The sequence below is a fragment of the Cyanistes caeruleus genome, chromosome 6 (genome assembly GCF_971803275.1).
Source record: "Cyanistes caeruleus chromosome 6, bCyaCae1.hap1.1, whole genome shotgun sequence".
Classification (NCBI taxonomy): Eukaryota; Metazoa; Chordata; class Aves; order Passeriformes; family Paridae; genus Cyanistes; species Cyanistes caeruleus.
The window spans coordinates 3,168,170-3,190,055 of record NC_141706.1 but is presented as its reverse complement, the minus strand read 5'-3'; the positions used below and the strand labels follow the sequence as shown (position 1 = coordinate 3,190,055).

General features: G+C 40.7%; 1 protein-coding gene across 3 annotated transcripts in view; it reads left to right on the top strand.

Annotated features, from left to right (window-relative positions):
- ELP4 (elongator acetyltransferase complex subunit 4) overlaps positions 1-11,779 on the top strand; it is a 136,370-nt gene extending 124,591 nt beyond the window's left edge. For 2 of the 3 annotated variants that reach the window (XM_086892581.1, XM_086892578.1), the window contains one exon: positions 11,196-11,779. In XM_086892581.1, the coding sequence (XP_086748707.1) occupies positions 11,196-11,327 (132 nt within the window). In that variant the 3' untranslated portion in view covers positions 11,328-11,779. Of the gene's footprint in view, positions 1-5,995; positions 6,090-11,195 lie in introns of all 3 variants that reach the window. The other variant, XM_086892580.1, reaches the window with a different exon arrangement.
- Positions 11,780-21,886: the final 10,107 nt, after the last annotated feature.

Here is a 21,886-nt window from a genome sequence, read left to right as displayed (position 1 = left end):
GAAAAGTACAAAACGAAATAACTGAAAGCTGAAAGCAAATAGCTATAATTTGACATATAGTTTCTTTACAAAACACATTTTTTGATGTAGGAATCTGCTCAAAATGTTCAACCCTCCCCCTAACTTTCTGATAAATAGCAATGTTTATTTTAATCAAAATTAGCTACAAAAGTCTCGCATTTAATGTGATACCAGTTTCTGTCATTCATATTTAATATATTTGTTTTCATTTCCACCGAGACCTACTGTCTGAAACAGAGCTGTTTAAAAAGAAATTAGTGTGACCTGTCTTTTAACCTTTCCCCCTTCTCATTCTGTGTTTAAAGTTCCTTTAAAAGCATGGGTTTCCCAAAGGGTGGGCAGAATCACCACTCGGTCACCAAGGCAATTTTTCTCTCCTTTTAATAAGTAATATTAATCACTTAATAAAAATATGCAACCACGAGCTTTCTAACCAAAACAGGTTAAGCCAATACTACAGATATTAAATAACACTTTGGGGATTTCTGAAGTCTAAAGATTATTTGGAAGTAACAGTAGAAAAAAGCTTTGTTACCTGGAATTTTCAGCTGTAGCCCTGAGTCACGGGGGATTAGTGCTGAAGAGATATTAGAATATGAATTATGTAATGTCTGCATCCTTACCTGGGAGTTACAGGAACTGAACATACTTCCTATATCAGTGCCAGTTTCAGGGTGAGGAGACAATGATAGCAGAAATACCTTTTTATTTTTCCTCTTCTGACCTGCTTTTTGCCTTAGGATGAAGTGTCTCCCAGTGGCATTTGCCACTGCAGAGCTGAAGTTTCTAGCTTATGAAAAGCTGCAAAAATAAACTGGTCAGCCCTGGTTTGTAAATGTGCAGAGTTTTGTAAACCAGGAATACATTTATCTATCTAAATGATACTTGTTTTTAAATACTTGCACTTACATAGTCTTTTTTAACTTCTTTCGCACTGTTTTAAAGTGATTGAATAATTTATGTTCCTCCACATATAAAAATAAAAAAACAGACCCAGAAATTACCTGTAAGCAAAGAAGAGCTTGTCCATGCATGAAAAGCATAATAATAATAATAATAATAATAATAATAATAATAATAATAATAATAATAATAATAATAATAATAATAATAATAATAATAATAAAATAATAATAACAATAACAATAACAATAACAATTTGAGAATATTTGAGAATATTTAAGAATAATTGATAATAATTCATTATAATTGATAATTTTTAAAAATAATAAATTTTAACATTAAAAAAAAATATAAAAATACAAGAAGCTCCAGAAAATTAGTCTGCTTCAAAGAGCTATTAAATTGTTGCTATCCCTGAAGCTTTACAAATGTGGTAATTGTGTTCTGGTCTGTGTAATGTGTTTGTGCACCAGGTTGAGGCACTTCCCTGCTGCTGAAGCCCTGGTGTCTGGAGGAGGGACGGGTGGGCAGTGGAACTGGGGTAATGAATCTTCCCTGTGAGCAGCGCCTGCTCCAGGTCTGAACACCCAGAAATGCTTTACAGCCGTGCTGGGCTGCCTAGCAATGGAAATTTTCTAATTCCAGCTGACTTTAAAAAGTAAATACAGAGTACAGAGCTGTTCCTGGTATAAAACAATAACCCTCCCCCCCCAGCTAACATTTACTTTTTGAGCTGGCAAGCCATCATTGAAATGGAGATTTGGCAGTGAGAGTTGCCTGTTTTGGGGCAGAACCTTTCTGTGAAGTGTTGGATCTATCTGGATGATTTTATCAAGAGGCAGAACACACCTTATCAGTCAGTTGCTGCAGTTGCACACCCCCAATAATGGGTTTTAAAGGAGGGTATTAATGAGTTTTTTGAGACATGACAGAAACTGAGACAGAAGCCTGGAAAATTACAGTGAACTTTACCAGATAGTTTTGGATGCAAACTCAAATATTTGTTTAGGTTTTCAATTTAGCTGAAATTTTAGAGGGTGACAGTAACACTGTAATCCTGGAGCAGATGCTTCTGCCCTGAGTGCTGTTTCTCCTTCCTCCTCCTCACATACACAGCTTTTGTTTGAACACTTCTCAAGCTTCCCAGTAGAGAGACTCAAGTTGTTGTAGAGTATCGTGGGCATCACCAGCAAGTCTGGAACCTTTCCAGTGAACCATCTGTGGTGTGATACGAAATCTGTACTCCGTGGCATGTTGCAATGTCATTCAAAGAAGGAGTAGGCACTGCAGGCACTGATTCAGTGAGAAGCTTCATGGAGTTGTAGGACTGAATTCCTCCCGTTGACCTTTTAGACTCCAAGTTAAGAATTTGGTTTCAGCTAGTCACTCAGGTTTCCTGAATAATCAGCAGATATGGACAAGCACTTGCAAGGAGGAGTCATCCCAGCCTGAGTCTCTAATGTAGGTTAGACTGAATGGCTGACTTGTGGACAGCTGCAATTAGGCTGAAAGAATTTGTCAGGGAAGAGAATGTGACATTAACATCAGCATCCACCCAGGCTGTCCTGAGAGCCCTGGAGTTACTCAGGCTTGCATCACGGGGCCCACGCTCCTCTTACGTAAGCTCAGGGAGGAGATATCCAGCAGAAAGAACAGATCCACAGGAGAAATGTCCCTGCTTTGGACACAGATGATAACATCAGACTCATGAACTACTGCTTGAATTTAGAACAGTATTTCCCTTCAGGATTTAGACAATATATTCCAATCTCAACTCTAACATGCCTAGATTAATATATCTCTTCCTCCATCTTTCCCTTTCTTCACTCCATCTTTTCCTCTTTGTCATTTAATTTCTTTCCCTATGGCTGTTCTCTTTCACTCATCTTTCTAAACATTACTTTTTCAGTTAGAAATAAAAAAAAAAAAAACCAAAAGATTTGGCATTAATACAGTATTTGTATATCATAACGTTTTTCCTTCTGCCTTGATATTTTGGCTTTTTTTCCTTTTTGTGTATTTTTGTGCCCATTTTGTGTATTCAGACCATAAACTCTTCAAGACAGAGACAGTCTTTCAATTTGTGCTTGGTAAGAGCTATATCAGCATCCCTGTAGTGTGCTATGTAAATTTTTAGTCCAGTTCTGCTTGTGAGATTGCCCCTGGTTTCCCTGAATTTTGAATCAGACAAGCAGTTGAGCACCTGCAGTCTTTGGGCAGCCTATGACCATTACTGATGGATCCAGCCCTTTTTATAAGACAGGGAACCTCTTCATTATCCATAATAGATAATTATTCATTATCTATTCACAGCTAGAACATAAAAAAGGTCTGTTCTTTGGATATGTGATTAAGGGCAATTCATGGTGCCAAGCACTGGGAATTCTCAGGTGTCAGAGAAGCCAAATCTTCCTGGTATTTTTTTGTTTCACTTGAGTCACTTCACATGTAACAAATCCACATGTTGGAATTTTTCTTTGGAATTTGGACAACTGTCTGTACTTTCCTGCCACTGAAAATAATGACTGGAGGTGCATAAAATCCATAAAAACACTCACCTCTACTCAGTCTGGAACTGGAACTTCTTCAGCCACCCAAAATACCCCAGGGATGCATTTTACACAAACATGTACAGAATTGAATTGTGTTGGTACAAACAAATAGCTCTGAACAGCAGCCAGTGTTATAAAAGTAAGCTTTAAATTCAGACTCAGCAATACAGATTTCTGGTCAGAAAACAGAAACTGTACCATGTGGCACATCCAAGCAAATCAGCAGAGTTCGAATTGAATTCTCCTGGATATTATCATATCCCTTCTGTAAAGCAGATACACTGAAAAGAAATGTATTTTCTGAAATAGAAAATGGATTTTTTTGCAAAATCTATCATAAAAGGAAGTAGGTTTATTAATGGCTCTTAATTTTGCCATGTGTCCTTCAAAATGCTGTTCAAATAATCTCTTTGTACTATTGGAAACCCACAATTACTGAATCACAGTTCTGTAACTGAAGTGAAAGTGAGAATTGCCCTGGTTTTATTTTACATTCTCTAAGTGACAAAAAATAAGAGTTTAAGAATTGTATTCAGATATCCTCACTGGTATTATCTATCCTTTAGCAAACAGACTTATATAGGTAGAAGTTTATTTCTCAGTTATTCTTACTGGAAGCCTTCTCTCAACATCTTTTTTAGCAATAGTTAACTTTTTTTTAAGTTGGTTGTGCTTCAACTTAAAAAAAAATAAATAAATAAAATAATGATACTAAAAGAAATTATAATAATAAAATAAAAAAAGAAAATAAAAGACATTTTAAAAAATATAAATAGGACATGCATATGGTAGGTGTAATCATTTTAACATGACATAGTTTTAGTTTCTTAAAAGTCAATCACAGTTACCTGAAAATGTTAGAAAATTTTAGGATGCTCTTTTTAAAATCAAGTCTTTTGTTCTTTATGACCAATTTAGAAAATGGGTGTATTCCTGTGATCAACAAATGGTGATGTAGTGTCAATGAATATAGCAGAACAAGAATAAACTGAATTCATGTCCATTATACAGAAGAATAGTTACCAACTGTTTTATCTCCTGAATTTGTTAAAATACTGAGCAAACTGTAACATAAAAGGTTCACAGTGAATGATTTAAGAAGGGTTTGTGTGACACTGAAATGGAGCTATAAGAGAATAGTTTGGCTCCATTCTCTCCACAAGATTAAATATTGTGGGTTGTGAGACACCTTCATTATTTATGAACCAAATTTCACAAAAACCATAAGATTTCTGCCTGACACAGGTCTAGGCCAGTTGACTTTTCTGTTCCTTGGTGAGAGAGCTAATAATGTCTTCAGTGGCCAAGTGCTTGTTGGTTAGTCATTGAGAAGTGAACTTACATTAAATCCAAAGTTTTATTACTGGGTGGCAGTAATAAAATTTTTGTCTATTTTCATGATGATATTTTGCAATGTGAGTAATTGTAAAGTTATGTCAATAGAAGTGCTGTGTCACTCCAGTAGACTACATATCCTATAAAAGAGCATTAATTTCATCAGAATACAGATATCTGGTGCCCCTCAACTCCTGAGCTTGGCAAGAGAAGAAGACAAAACTTGTAGTAAAACCTCCATGTCAAATATTTGAGAAAAACTTTTCTATTAGAAATTCAGTTTTGTATCTGCACATCTTTGTGTTTCTATTCAGACCAAAGGTAGAAATTGCTACTGGTAATTAAAAGTTAGGTGATAATAAAAAGCCATGAAGGGGAAAACATCATGCAAGTGGTGGATTGTGGGCAGGATAAGCAGGAGCAAACAGTGCCAGGAACTTGGGCTTTCTGCCACAATCTGCTCCCATTCTGGCTTGTGGGGGCTTTATGGGATGGGGAGAGTTCTGCTTCAAAGAGAAGTAAGTAGGATGTAAAGCTCCCCAACTAAGAGTCTGCATCTTTCATTTTCCCAGCATTCCTAAAATTCTTCTCCCCATCCCCCTCTTGCCCCCTAAACCAAATCCCTCTGGCTTTGGAGACTTCAGTCTTCATGGAGTTGTAGCAAATGGAAGTAGAAGGGATCTAGAGAGGTCATTAACCCATCTCCCTGCCCCAAGGCAGGGCTGCAGCCATAGTAGACTAATAAGCTTTTTTTTTTTTTTTTTGTGAAAGATCCAAATAAATGAATTGTAAAGATTTTTGGGAAGTTTGGGCCCCGTTGTTATTAACAGAGTCGCAAGGTTGGCTTCAGTGAAATTACCTTAATATGAATCAAATCAAGAACAAAGTATCACCTCATTTTTAATGAGATTCAGTGATTATGCAACACTCATACTATTATGCAATTTTCTGCTACAGAATTACACTTAAAATAGGTACAAAAATACAATAATGATCTTGGAGTGATATACAGAATTACTTGGGGTTTAGATGTGTGCCAATATGCATATATCTGCTTATCACATTGTTGTTAAAAGATGTTGTATTCTTTATTGCTTAAAGCATTTTAGAGAATATTTGATTTTTGTAGCCCTCTCTAAAACAATCTAAAGTAAGATACACTTGCTAATATTTTTGTATGGTAGATTTTAAAAAATAAATGGACCCCAACCAAACATAGCCCACTGGAAGTTCCTGGAATAGCCATGATGTGGATCTTTACATCCCACAAAACCATCAGTGAGTATTTGATCCTCTGTGCTGGGACTGATTGCTCTGTATCCCTTCTGAGCTGTCCTTTTACATAATCTCATCTTCCACTTCTGCCTTTATTTTTTTTTCCCCCATTGAGAACAAATGAAGTAATTAGAAGTTTTCTTCAGGCACAGGGAGGAGCAGACACAAAGTATGTAATAAGTTTTGTCTAAACTGTTTTCCTTTCGTAATGCATGCCCTAAAGCTGTGTGCTTAGCTGGCTTCAGTGTAATTGTTCCTACCCTGCAAAGCCTTCCGGGCTGCCCAAAACAGAGCACCAAAACTCACACCAAGCCCCTTCCCTAACATCCTTCTTCCAGAGCCACTTCTTTCTTCAGCCAGTGAATGAAAATTAAGAGTTTGATTCTGAAGATCCCAATTTTGAACCTCCCTGACAGTCTCTGTTGGTGAAAATATTGTGTGATCGTGTAATTAAACACGCTGTAATAATGCAGATACACAAATAACTTTGCACAGAGGAAGTTTACTCCAGCATTCCCTAGTTTTTCTCTGATAAACTTTACCATCCATTGATAAAATTTTTAAGAAGTTATCCCAAGGAGAATGATTATAGGATCCTATTTTCACTTGCATGTTTACTTTTGCCACATTATGACCATTTTGCCTTAAAATACTGTTACCATGCCAGCTTGCTCTCAGCTACAGAAAGTTTTGTGCTTCTGGAATATTTTAAATTATTTAAAATCATTTTGTGCCTAGCATTTAGGCCTGGGATGGGTTTTTGCTGGCCTGTGAAAACCCACCTGTTTGGCACACTCAGTGCATTCAGCTTGACTTTTCTCTAGGCATTTATCTGCTTTTAGGAGCAGGGGAGCCACTGCCTGTGCCCACAGCTGGGGAGAGGGAGAGGAAGCAGGAATGGGAATGGGAATGGGAGTGGGAGTGGGAATGGGAATGGGAATGGGAATGGGAATGGGAATGGGAATGGGAGTGGGAATGGCAATGGGAATGGGAATGGGAATGGGAGTGGGAATGGGAATGGGAATGGGAGTGGGAATGGGAATGGGAATGGGAATGGGAGTGGGAGTGGGAATGGGAATGGGAATGGGAATGGGAATGGGAATGGGAATGGGAATGGGAGTGGGAATGGGAATGGGAATGGGAATGGGAATGGGAATGGGAATGGGAATGGGAATGGGAATGGGAAGCAGTTCCAGCAGGGGAAAAGGAGGACAGATGGGTGAGAAGAGGAGGAGAACAAACAAGGGGATGAGGAACACAAGGGGTGGAGGCAATGAAGGGTAGCCTGGTGCTGAATTTGAACCTAGGCTTTAGGAACAGGAGCAGGGGGTGGAAACAGAGGCAAGAGAAACACAGAGAACAAGAATAAAGAGCTTGGATGCAGAAAGCTGAGACTGGGGACTGCTGATAACCAGAGATGAGACATTTTTATCACAAGAAGTAGTTGTAGGATGGAAGGCCTGGACAAGGATTGGGATTGCTAATGTGAGCAAAATCTGATTCTTACCAGACTGATCAAAGAAAGAGAGCTTGAAAGGAATGGAGGTCAGAGCCTCAGAAACAGTAGAGAAGTCTGTCCACCAGAAAAGATTTTGTGCTTAACTGGGACTTTAAATGTGTTTGTTTCTCTGTGGTCAGCAAATATCTGTGAAAATGTCTGTTCTGTGGTGCTGGTGTTCCAGAAGGATCACAGCCTGTCCATACCATCCCTTACTGCCTCAGTTCAAGGGACCACAATGTCCCTGTTGGTGCTAAAAATAAGGGCCAGTTGCTTAACCTATAGATGTCTGTATAAGACCATACAATTAATCTCCTGTTTATTTAACATTCCTGTGGCTTAACATTTAGAATATTTTTAAATGGTGTTAAAATCTTTCTTAGGATTAATATTTTCAGTCCTGTTTATGGGCACAGAGAAAATTTCTCGACACTGAAAATTTCTCCACACAGGAAATGGAAGGAATGATATTTTGAAATATCATTCAGAATATCACAGGGAAGGTGTGTGTGTGTGTGTCCAGTGATTCAGGTCTTAATGACAGGATAATACTCAGCTGTTTTCAAAAGACTCTAGTGTGGTTTGCTGTTCAGAATACATCTGATCTGAGGATGAATGTAATACATGCAGTGAAATGTGCTTCCTGCAGAACCAGCAATTTTTTATAATGTTTGAAAGTTGGGATTGTAGAGGAATGGATTGTAGAGGAAAGGATTTCAGGGGGAATGGTCTCATAATTAAGACATGGAAGGATGTAATGGAAGGTATGATGTGTGTCTCTGCCAATACCAGTGAACTTCTGTGTGCTTATGTTGCTTCAACACAGCATTTTTGTTTCAATGCTCTTATTTTGTGTCTCTTGCTTTCTGAGTACCTGACTTGGGGGCTCTTGAAGAGGTACCCAGCACCCAGCTGCAAATGAAGTTGGCATTTAAACATGTGAAATTCTGTAAAATGCTAAACAGTCTGGAAAAGCAAGTCCTAACTGCCTCAGATTCTGTTTCTGAAATTAGTAGATCCTTTTTCTGTGTGTTTTATATACCTCGATTCCCTGTCTCTAAAATGGAGGTAACTTTGCTGCCTTCTCTCACAAGAATATTAGGAAAATAACACCATTGGCATTTGTGAGGCATTCAAGTGCTATATACTGACATGTGCTATTGAAAAGCCATTCTGCCTTCAGAACAAGGTCTGAATAGTGTACAATAAATATGTCAGAGAAGTTCAGAGTAAACAGTGACAAGAAAATAAAATCCTGAATAGCCAGTCACTAAAGGAATAGCCAGTCACTAAATGAGCACTGTGCACACTCTTCACTGAAGAGGATGGGGAAGGAGAGTGTATGCCTGTATAATGAAATTCTGTATCAAAACAAACACATCTGTAAAAGCCTAACTCACCTCCAACATCCAATCTAAGGATCTTTAATTTTTGTCCTTTTCCTATCTAAATCTTTGCAATTTTATAGACATTCTTCTGTCAATTTTCTGTTTAGAATAAATATTAGCAAATGAACACGGGCTTGACATAAAAGACTTTTTTGGTTTCTGACCACACTTTTAAGTCCAGGGTGGTGTGGCAGGGTTTGCAGTTGTTCCCTGTCTGTGATATTTAGTTAGTCCCTGCCTCAGATGAGTTTGCTGAGTCTTGGTTCTGTTTTTTCTTCATCACCTTGCTCAGAATCCATTTGGTCGGGGCGCGGAGATGCCAACAGGGAGCGGGAGAAGGCTGGATCAGCTCACTCGTCTCTCCACCTCCCACATCCCCCTGCCAGCCAAGCACTGTACACTTTTTTAGAAAGAAAATGCAATTGAAAGATCTGCCAAGGTTCCCCTGTGCTTCCCAGCTTCTCCTTCTCCTCAGCTTTTCCGTGGTTTCAGCCCTTCCCGTGCAATCCACGCTGAACATTGGCTCTTCCCAGTTCTGCTCAGCAGCCAGAGGAGAAAGGCTCGTGCCCTGTTTGTGTTGTGCTGAGGCAGAAATGAGGAATCATGGGCTGCAGTCCACAGCCACAGCCAGGCTTAACCTTCCTTGGAGAAAGGGGAGAGCTGTGAGTGAAGGATTCTCTGCCTCAGCACTGGTTTCATGCAGTTCCTGCGTGGTATTTACAGGGAGTGGGGCTTGAGATGTGGGTTGTGTTTCACAGGCAAAATGCTGTCAGTAAATACACACCTGTCTCCTGTTGCAGCACTGGGGAATGGCATCTCACCCTGGACTTTCCTGCTCCTCATGCATTACTTCATGCATTTCCTTCCCTTGGAGAAAATAACAACACAGTTCTACTCCCAGCCAGGGGTGGCCAGGGGTAGGAAGCCCTTGGGAGCATCTCCCAGGTTAAACCCAGCTGCAGAGTCTCAGAACCAGCAAGGAATTCAACAGTCAGCTCATTGTAAATTCAAAGATTTCCTATGCTTTTTAATCAAATTCTTAGGATACAGAAGTTCCAAAAGCATTGAAGAAAAGGAAGCTGTGTTGATGTGTGGCAAAAGCAAAAATGCAGGAAAAGCTGATAATGAGGATAGTCCACACAGCCTCCTGATACAGTTTTGCAGCCACTGCTGTTCTCCTGTTCCTTCAGAAGCGTGTGCATTTTAAAAGAACCACCCAGTTTAGCCTTTGCCTACTAAATCTTTCAAGAAATACGCTCCTTCCATGATACCAATTTCATAAATTATTGCACTGTGCAGAAGATGCTCAGCTGCCTCGTTTGACCAGCTTTCAGTGCCTCTCTGGGTCCAAAAGCAAGCCAGTAATTAAGCAAGTAAAGCCTCAGTTTTACATTCATTTCCACCTTAGTTTACAAAAGCTAATTGTCATGTCTTTTATATATCTCCAGTATAAAAGACCCTCAGAGGGAGGGTGGAAATATTTTTGTCATAGTTGAAAAATAAGGTTTATTGTGCAAGGACCATGTGCAAGGGCCATGTGCAGCCATGTAACCTCTGTTTCTCCATCTGTAAACTGGATTTAATGTTCCTACAACTCACTGGGGAGGGCAGGCTTTGATTAACATGTATGATTGCCTTATACAAATGCAACTACTGTCACTGCTTGGGTTTATTAGCCACTAGCCATATGAAGAGGAAACACGTAGCAGAGTAATGTGCAACCAGGGTGAGCCCTCTCCATCTTTTGACCATCATGTAATTTATTTTCAGACTCTTGTCACCATGTGTGCATATTTAAAATAAAGCTACACTTATTCTGTAGCACTGTAGAAATGAAATAATTTGATGTAGAGGCTGACATGCAGACAAAACACTGGTTTTTAAAGGGAGAATGCCCATAGATATAATTAAATACCTTCAGCAAATTTGTATTTTGTTTAGAAAATTTTCATAAGGAAAAAAAAAAAAAAAATCTATTCCAATTTACAGAATCCAATATATTGAAAACATAAAAAAAAAAACTGTTGCCAGGTCAGCCTGGTGTCTGGGAAGTGTTTTATTTGTATGGGTAAACACGGATCAGTCGGGAGAAGGACTGCATTTCGAAATACGCAAAACCAATTCTACCGCATTTATTTTTTCTTCTCTCTGTGTTTTTCTCTCTCTCTCTCTCTCTCTCCCCGTCTCTCTCTGCCTCTCCCTCCTGAAAATCTCCTGCCACAGCGGCTGCATTTGCCTCCAGACTTGTCAGACACAGTGAGCCGTGCGAGCAAACAGGATCTGGCAGGATCCGCCAAACTGCTGAGCTCAGGATGTGGCGCCATGGCCATCGGCAAGAAGCACCTGGACTTCTAGTGATTTCTACTTAGCAGCTTCACCCTCATTTATGTGACACTCTAATTAGGAGTGTTAATGACTTATATAAATATTTTTCTTAATGATTTGACCCAGCAGTCTTTAAAAAATAAATGTTGTTATATGATGCCTTCCTTTTCTTTTTATTTTATTTTTTTTTTATTATTTTTTTTTTTATACTCTGCTTTTTTTGTACTAATTTTGGTCTTGTTTGGATTTAGCTTCTGTTGTGTTGGGTCCTGCCATTGTTCTGCTCCATTGGAAACAGGTTGTATTTTGTTCCTTTCCTTAAAATACAAAAAAATTGCCGTTACCCTTTAATTTCTAATTTATTTTTTTTTCTACATTAAAAATAAAGGGACATTATTCCAAAAATATTTTTTTATATACTTTACATATAATATTTTGTATGATTAATGAGTTTATTGAAATAAAGGAATGGAACTAAGCAATTCATTGTCATGTGTTATTCAAACAGCAAACTACACACTTTTAAAAAACCATTCATTTCTGTAATTGAAATACCATTCTTAAATTTCATGAAATCTCTACACCATTTTATAATATATGTAACAATAAATTTATAATATGTAAGATAATTTTTATTTTAATATGCCAGTAATTGAGGATGGGGGGGTTTAAATCAGAATATATTATAGATAATTGCTTTGCCTTATGGCTTACTACATGCATTAAAATGCACTTGAATGGAATTTCCTAACCAGAGAGGAAAGAATTGATTTCCTTATGTAGTTCAAAACAGTAATCCTAAACAATTGAAGTCAGCACTATGAAATTATGTCAACAGACATAATTCAAGATTGAAATTCAAACCGACAGCTACATTAATGCTGGGAAACCAGAGGAGTGCATTTGAGCTCGGGGAAGGATATCACAGCGAGCTGGTCTAAAGCAGGGCAGAATACACAAGTAATTCAGGCTTTTGTACCCTCAGATATACAATTTGTGAACTTCTAACTGTTCTGTATCCATCCCTGTGTCTCTCTCATCAAACAAAGGAACAGTGAAGCAAAGCTGACCTGGGAATTAAAGTGGTTTGCATTCTTTCTTCTGAGGCTGACTTCCATTTTGAAAGGTAATATCTTCTTCTCTGCAGAACTTCCAAGCCACCCAGCTGTAAGATTGCATTACAGTTTCAAAATTTCGTCTTTATAATAGTGTATTACATGGCTGGAGTGAAATTGAGTCTTCAAAGAACGTGTTAATAGGATGCAATAATGGTAACATATTTTGATGGGTTTGGAACCAAGACTTGGGGAAGTGGTTTGCTTTTTTTTCTTTTTTTTTTTTTTTCTGCAATCCAGGTTCTACTTTATTTTTTTTTTTTCTCTTGACAACGCTGTGTAAAACAAAGACATAGCTTTTAAAACTGTCTAACTAATATGATGAATGTCAATCACTTAAAAAACTCCACTGTAGCATAAACACATACTGTATACAGCTTTTATTCTGAATTAGAATAATTGAATCAATGACAGTGATTTGCCAGGATGTCAAATCTATCCATCATATCCTGTCACTACCAGTTTATTTTTTGTGATCAAAATCAAAAAGACTACTATTTTGTCATCAGCTATTTCATTAGTAGTAACAATCAGGTTTTCTCTTCTATATTTTTTAGATATGCCTGTTACATTTTTTATTTCTAAAGACACAAATCCTTTTAAAATCTTTTCAAAATAAAGTTTCGGAACAGAACTGTCAGTTTAGTGAAGAAAAAAGACATCTACTTTCCTATGCCAACATATTTAAAATATTATCATTGATGTCTCAAACATTTTTTCTCTTTTTTGTATTATGTGTAACACTGAATGGAAGTTCTCATTAGATACATAATTGTGCCTTTTGAAAGCGTGAAATAATTTAAATACTTAGGATAAAGTGGTTTTTAACAAAGGTGAAGTTTTACATAGGATGTCTTTTTAATGTAAATAACACAAAACACAGCGTTTCTTTGTGGAATGTAAAGTCACAAGACATATACATTGCTGCCAACATATTTAAATAGGTCATTGACTTAAAATACAGAGGAGAAAATATCCTGGAATATCACAGTCCCATTTCTAGTTAAGATATTACCTGAAAATTGTGGGTGAGCAGTGTGTGCATCCCTGATGTGTGCCCTGTGCATCTGGAAGGCTTCAGCTTCCAAAACTTCAGCAGGCTGATATTAAAGCTGACAAATGTTTTGAGTAATGAAAGGAGCTCCTTCTACAAATCTGCATGAGTTTGGTTTTTTTCCCTGAGTCACTAAAGGTGTTTTGTAAAGTGTTAGAGAGTGGAACAGTGTTGTTTACCTATGGCATGGAGCAAAATTTCTCTTCTTTTCTCCCAAAATCTCCTATCAGTGACATGTGACAGTGTCTTTATCCAGCAAGCTGAGGGGTGAGACAGAGCTTTGGGTGAGCTACCTGATAGCAGGTAGAGAGAGGCTAGATATGGGGTAGATATGGGGTAGATACAATGTGGATAAAATAAAGATTTCCATCATTGCACCAACAGCAGTTCTGATTTGGGAATCCAGAGAAATGTTTACCTGGTGATTTTCTGTGCCTTTTCCCCACAGCCACTCTGTGCCTGTCGAGCTCCTGTGTACAAAACATCCTTCTTCACTTCTGTCTTCCCTTGACTTGAAGGCAAATATTTAACTAAGGGGAGCAGCTCAGGTAATCGAGGAATGGGCACAGCCTCTTCTGACAGGCTGTGGCAATGTGCTACCAACTCCTTTTGGCATCTCCAGAGGCCCCTTGCTGGCTTGGGCAGAAAATCTGTGCCACCCTCACTCCTGCTCAGAGGGCTCCTCTCCACAGAGATTGCAGAATGAATTTTGTTTATTGCAATTTTTTAAGCAGCACTTCCTACTTTTTAGCAGGCTACAAACTGAAACCACCAAACTCAGCAGGGAAACAATAGATTCATCCCAGTGAAGACGTTCCCAATTCAGCACAAGAGCCTGATCTTTACAGAAATTGTGACACACAGTCAAGAAAGCAGTAATGAAATTTAAAACGTTGTGCCTTTAATATGTCAAATAAGAATTCTTTATATAATTTCTGTTGTGTTGAGGTTTTCAAAATATAAGTATTTGGAACATGAGAAGAATATTATCATAGATAAGTCTTTTTCTCTGTTTGTAAAGACATTTCAAAAGCAATTTCCAGGGTGCAGCTGAATTCAATTTTCTGTAACAGTAGCTACAAGCATCTGGAAATGGGCATTCAGCTACTCCAGATTTGATACCTGTGGTAGAACACAACTGGTTTGATGTTTAAATTTTATATTAAGTAGTGATGCTGTTCCAAACACAGCTTTTGGGAAAGTTCAAAAGCCTAACTTAATCTTTTACCATGCCAGTATTGGTGGTGCTAATCAAGTTTCTCTGAAACCACGAGGTTGTAACACATCCCAGTAAAAATGAGGCTGTACTACAAGAGCTAAACTCAAACACACACACTCACATGTATTAAATGAGTATTTATCCAGGATCATATATTAGAAATTTAGTTAAAGTGTTCTTCTTTTGCCTGTGCTGGAGAAACATCATAACTACAGAGCACAACAGAAATAAGAAAGATGTTTTGATGTCTTTAAGAGATGGTGGAAGCAAGTCCTATCCCCAGTGCCATCTCCTGGGATTTCTGTTTTCTCTTGTGAGCTATGTGAGTGCATTTCTCATAAGACTTGCCTGCATTTCTTTTTTTTTTAATCACATGATAGTGCTTATTCAATAATAAATGTACCTGTGTAGAAGGAAAGAATGAAAGTGAATCCTCTTCATCTTAGGAAAAAAAAGGCATCTCACATGGTGGGGGTTCAAAAAAACCAAACTTCCACCACTCTTTTTTCTTTTTTTTCAGGTTTTATTTGATATAAGCAAGTGTTAGACCCTTTTTCTTTTCCCAAATATAAATGAGAAAAAAAAAAAAACCCTGTGCATGTGAGTAGATGGATCTTCCAGGACTGTCAAGCATCCTGGATCATCTGCTGAAAACTTGGCTACTTATTTTAACTCTATCTTTAAACAGTATTGAAAGTTATCAGGCACATCAAACTAATTTACAGACCTCCTGTTCATATCAAAACAAAGACACCTTCTGTGTTTTCAGCATTTTATTGCGTGAGGATTTTCTGGACCTGCAGAACTTAATCTGAAAAGTCTTCCAGAGAAGTCAGTGATAGTTTAGACCAGGAGCAACCTGGTAGGGTAAGGTCCAGAGGATCTTTTACAATTTAGCAGATCTAGAGAATTTTTAATTGCATATTCCTCTATATATTTAAAAATAAAATAAAATAAAAAAATAAATAAGTATTTTAATGTCTTCTGGCATTGAAGACAAATGTAAAACCCAAAATATAGCAAGATTTTTTTTTTAAAAAAAATGTCTTTATGCTGGCAGAGTTTGAGTCTGAATATTCATACCCTCAGAATGTTCTCAGCACTTCATTTCAGAGGTATTCTTTTAAAAATCATGAAATTGGTGGATTTTGGTGCACTTCTTTTGAAGTCAGGTTGAAGCAGATGCACGAAAGAAAGCTCTTGCTGGAATCTCACAGGGCTGGACTTAGAGAAGAGCAGAAAGGATAAATGGATTGGATTTAGGTATGAAATCAAGCTGTTTTCAGTGCCTGTATTTTGAGATAGTTTATTGTGTGCAGAAAGAGCTGTAAACCTGTTTAAAATCTATTGCTCAAGTGAAACATTTCAGCAGTTCTTAGAATGCATTTATTTAATGCAAAGTAAGTCAGAGCTTCTACTCAGAGGCCAGGTCTGTTTGTGCAGGGCACCATTCTTGGCCTGGAACTTGCATGGCTACAAAACAAATTTGGCTTCCTGAGCTGTTTCAAGTCAGTAGGACAGGGATCATTCTGGCAGGGCTCAACACCAGTTCTAGCTCTGCTGTCTGCAGCTGCAGCACTTCATTCCTGACCAGGGAAGTTTTAGTGCATCCCTCTCCTTCCTGGGCACATTCAGCATCTCCATGGGTCCAGCAGGCACAGAACTTGTCAGGCACAAAGGTATCTCAGCCATCCATCTGTGTAACAAAACTCCTGCCACCAGCTTGGCCTTGGAAAAGATGAGCTAATCACGGAAACACGGGATGGGTCAGGCTGGGAGGGACCACAGGGAGCCACTGGTCCAGCCTCCCTGCCCAAGCAGGGCCATCCCAGGGCACTGGACTGGGGTTGGAGGATGGTTTTGGAGTATCTCAGTGAGGCAACTCCACAGCCTCTCTGGGCAGCCTGCTCCAGTGCTTCATCAGCCATGCAGGAAGTTCTTCCTCGTGTTCAGGTGGAGTTTCCTGGGCATCGATTCCTGCTCGTTGCCTTGTGTGCCATGGCTTGGCACCATGGAAGAACTGACAGACACTGGCAGGGTCTCCTCTCAGCCCTCTCTTCTGGAGGCTGGGCAGACCCAGCTCCCTCAGTCCATCCTCATAAGAGATGCTCCAGTCCCTTCATCACCTTTGTTACCCTCCACTGGATCTGTTCCAGGAGCTCCTCGTCTCTCCTGTGCTGAGGAGCCCAGGACAGAGCACAGCACTAACAAATAAAACAACTCAGCCAAGACCAGATAGGGAGTGACTGAGAGAGGAAAGCATTTGGAAGACTTCTCCAGCATGATGAAATTTCCATTTATGGTTCTTCCCAGCCTGTGTCCAGGATAGTTCAGCAATTTTGGAAAATTACTGGAGTGAGAAGAATTTTGACAACACAAGAAGGATTTTGACAGCACATTCATGGAGACAGTGGAAGGTCCAGCTGTGTGGGAGATTGTGTGGGAGCTTCCCAGGAGCCACCTCAAAACCAGGGGGTTCATCCCAACTCACCAAGGTTCATGGCTGAGGAGCTTCAAACATCATTATCCATTCTCCAACTTCAGACAAGCAAATAGAACTTGTCCCAACAAAACAGAGGGAAAGAGGATGGAAACACAGAGTGGATGGAGCCACAATTACTCCAGGGGAGTTATTTTGCAGTCCTTGACTTTATAAGCCTCAGTGAAGTTTTAAATATACCCTAGCCCAAACAGGTGTAAACCAACAGCAGTTCACACAGAGCAATTGAATCATAACTCAGAAAAATCATTAGAGACAACAAAAAACTTAGTTTAAATAAGAATCTAAGGGTTTGAATATGTACTTTGCAAAGTAGCAGTGTTGACTTAAATTCAGAGAAATCAAAGTGGACAACTTGCTTCTTTAAAAGCAAAAAAAAAAAATTATAAAATTTAAATGGCAGGGTTTTTACTTAATCCGGTCTGACGGGGGAGTTTTAAAAATAAATAACTCTCCCCTGCAGTATTTGAAACACAAAGCTGCAGAATACAGGCTGAGTATGAATCCAGCTTTGCCAAGTAAAATCTAAAGGGTAAAACATAAACATTTACAGAGAGAAATGCAGATTTTCTTCACCCATTGTAAATTAACATATTTATTGTAACAAGATGAACATGTTTATCTGCTGTGTGCAGTTCCATGTAAATCAGAGACCTTCTGTTGCCCTGTAGGTAATTTCTGTGGAATAACTGTTCATAAACTTCTCAAAATCCATTGGTGTAGGCCTGACCTGAAGGAGGTTATCTGTGAATCTACAAACTCCTCTGGTGCAGCTGGAAAAGCTTGTATGTCCCAGGAGAGGAAGAGCTGGAATTTGCAACCCTCACCAATTTTAGCTGCCAGAGAGTACGTGAGGTCTGTCAGGTGCCTGGAGGCAACTGCAACCTCTGCTGGAGGATTCCAGGCAGCTTACAGCTCCTGTCAGGCACCTGAAGGTAACAAGGATCCTGCTGGGTCACTCAAAAAACCTCTGCTCACCATCTGACCCACCTGCAATTCGACACAGGCGGTGAGGCTCCAGCACCAGAGACCTCTACCAGCCCAGCAAAAACAGTTTCACAGCCCTTTGTGGGGGCAAAGCAGCTCCAGCACTCAGCCCACCAGCACCAGACACACACTCCCAAAATCAGGACCCTCTCACCAGGGGTATAACCAGGAAGGAACAGCACAGAAGGCCCTGAAGTTCTCAGTGTGCTAAAACAGCCATCAGAGGTCCAAAACTTGAAGGAAAGCAGGTTTCTTGGAGACTTCTCTCCAAAGGGCCACCTTCCAAAGAACAACAGGCAGCTGGAGGTTTCTTTGAAATCTACAACACATCAGCTGTACATATTAACAGAGTGATCAAATGCTGTGAGGTTTCATTTCTGCAGAGCCTCTGGAAACACCTTCGTCTTCCACAGGATCACTTTTGCAAACTGTCTTAGGATAGTGAACTCTACAGGGTAAGCTACCCTAACTGTCTGCTGATACACTGGGGTTTTCTTTCTTCACATCTACGAGAATGCTGGGGGAGGAATTAATTTAAGATACTCTCTAAAGCGAGAACTTGCCAAACTGGCTCCTATCCAAGCTGTACTATCTTTGCTACTCTGCATCTCCTGCAGGTTCCTCCAGCCTCTGCTATTTACTCAAAGACTGTGCACGTGGCACAGAGCTCAACTGGTGAAACTGAGGACAAAAGCAAATGGAAATTAACTGGGGGGGGGGAAAAAAAAAAATGTAAAAGAACCACATGTTTTGTAGTGCTGTTTTGACCATGGAAAAGTGCAACAAATTTAATCCTTAGCATAACTCTAAACTGCACATATTACCCAGAGAAAGGGGAGATAATGTATTTTAGTCCATAATACCAGAAAAATCAATTAAAAATAAAAAAAAATTAGAAAGCCAGACACCTTTGGCCATTGAAAGTGAATGAAATGGGATCTCCAATGGCTGGAAAGCCTGGGGGAGGCAATGTGTTATCAGTCCTGGGTCGCTGTCTGCTACTGTAATCTTACCCCCACAGATAAATCCCAAGTTAGGCTGCCTAAAATGAACCAGCCCATGGGGGAATTTTGCTTGCTTATAAATAAAACAATCCTAGCTAAAAAGAAGAGGGGAAACCCCCTTCCAGTGCTTTGGCTGGGTGAGAAAGCAGCTGTCCACACGCTGCCTGGTGCTTACCTTTTAAAAGCAATTAAAGGCGCTATGTGCTCGGTGGCTCCAACACGTGTGTCACCCATGCTTGTCTGCTTCACCATCAGCATGTATGGCTCATCATCTGTCTGCTCTGAACAATAACTGTTAGGTTAGCAGCCTTTTCACTTGTAAATGTAAATATTGTATCTAGAACACAATATTTGAAACACAAAATACAGTGTTATTAAGACAGCGCTCACACATCAATTCTTGTGTGACTATAATTTGTGAAATGCCTTAGGAGGGGCTTATAAATAAAGTACAAGGTGTTATTATGAAATACATTTTAACCAAATGCACAGAAATGTCTCGTTCCTATTGAAATCAATAGCAAAACTCCCACTAATTTCAGCGGTGAAAAGAGAAGACCCTTGGAAATTGCTGCGTTACACTGAGCAAATGCATCACGGCAGATTTCAGGCTCCACAAGTAACACACCTCTGGAAGAAAAAAAAGGGGTGAAAATGGCTATTAGAGGCTGTTCAGAGCACGGTGAGGATTTTGCTTCTCCACTCCTGCTGCTGATCGCGGTGCCTGGCGAGGCATCACATCCCAGCTCATCCCCGCTCCATCCCCGCTCCATCCCCGCTCCATCCCCGCTCATCCCCGCTCCATCCCCGCTCCATCCCCGCTCCATCCCCGCTCCATCCCCGCTCCATCCCCGCTCATCCCCGCTCCATCCCCGCTCCATCCCCGCTCCATCCCCGCTCATCCCCGCTCCATCCCCGCTCCATCCCCGCTCATCCCCGCTCCATCCCCGCTCCATCCCCGCTCCATCCCCGCTCATCCCCGCTCCATCCCCGCTCCATCCCCGCTCCATCCCCGCTCCATCCCCGCTCCATCCCCGCTCATCCCCGCTCATCCCCGCTCCATCCCCGCTCCATCCCCGCTCCATCCCCGCTCATCCCCGCTCCATCCCCGCTCCATCCCCTGCCCGCTCCCAGCGGCGCTCCCAGCCTGCCTGGCCCCCGGGAAAGGCCCGGGATCCGGCACCGAGCCAGCGGGGGTTCCACACCCCGTGCCACCCGGGGAGGTGCCCCTTGGCTGGGCTGGAGGACGGGACGAGCCGGGCAGGGCTGTCCGTGAGCCGCAATCCCCCGGCGGCGGCTCCGGGCTCCCCGGCTTCTTCCCGATGTGCAGCCAGCCAGGGGCTGCTCCCCGCCGGGCTCCTTCCATAGGGCACGGGAAGGAGCCAGTGAGCCAGAAATGCCTCCTCCTCTCCTCCAGGGCCGGCCAGCCTGTCCCCGGAATGATCTCCAGCTCCATCCGCGGCTCTGCGGAGCGCGGCCCCCGGAGCATCCTGCCCCAGAAAACCTTCGGAAGGGATGGACACGGCACCATGGAGGCCACCGGCACCTGGAGCACCGGGAAAAGCCAGCAAAGGCAGGGAAGAGCTCTGGGGAGCTGCCACTGCCCGAGCATCGGCACCTGCAGAAAACAGCAAGCAGCGCACAGAAGTTGTCGGGGGAGAAAGGGGTGCGGAGCTCTTTTCCGTTCCTGGTTGAGCAGAAGTTGGCATTTCCATCACAAACTGCATTAGTAGGTATAAACACGATAATTAGCTATAGAAGTGCTGGGTTCCTCCTACCTGTAATTAATTGTTCCTGGAATCAGGTTAGCTGTGTGAGGAGGGTCCTGCCTGTTGTGGTGTTTAATGCAATCTATCCCTTTCTTATAAATACATAACGTGCAGGTCTGATGAAAATATATACTAAAAAAAAAATTAAAAACTGGTACTTCTTTGACATTTGTGAATGGATGGCCTCCAGGTAATAAAAACTACATTATGCTGGGATAACAAATAGACTTAAAAACTGACCAGTATCAAAATCAAAGCTCATTTTCGCTTGCTTTAGGCTCTTCATTTTAACAGCGATCATCTCGTGCTTTGAGCATGAGGATCCTAAAGGATTTGGAGTTTACGTGCATTTAATCTCATCTGCAGCATTGCAACCACCTCAGCAGCACAGCCCTGCTGCCCCTAGTCTCCAGTGAAGTGCTATCTGCAGTGACAAATATGCCAAAAGGAAAACATAACCAGCCTAGATGGTATCTTTGCTTTACAAAAGGCTGCTTGTGATGCCTGTGCTTTGACTCAAAATTCCCCACACATTGGCTTTTTAATCATGAGATCCCTTTTTCAGCACAGCATCGAGAGTAACAACTGCAGCACAATGAAGCAGCTTCATAGATATGGGAATGTTTAGATTTCCCTGCCAGTGACTAAAGGCCTTTAGCTTTCACTAGCCAGTCCCAGCTCGCATTGTTGTTGCCTGTTGATTTGTCTTCTCTCATTATTCCTTGACATGCAGCTCTCCACCCACGCCCACACTAACAACCCTAACACAAAGCGCATTGAGGTATTAACCAGGTTACAAGTTCAATGGAAAATTACACTAAGATTGTGCTGTGTGGCAATATAAAGGGATGGCATTCACTCTCCCAAAGAGCCTGTTAAAAACACAGCTGGGTTGGTTTTTTTCCCCTTTTAAGCATCCTAACAAAAACAATTTTTAGAAG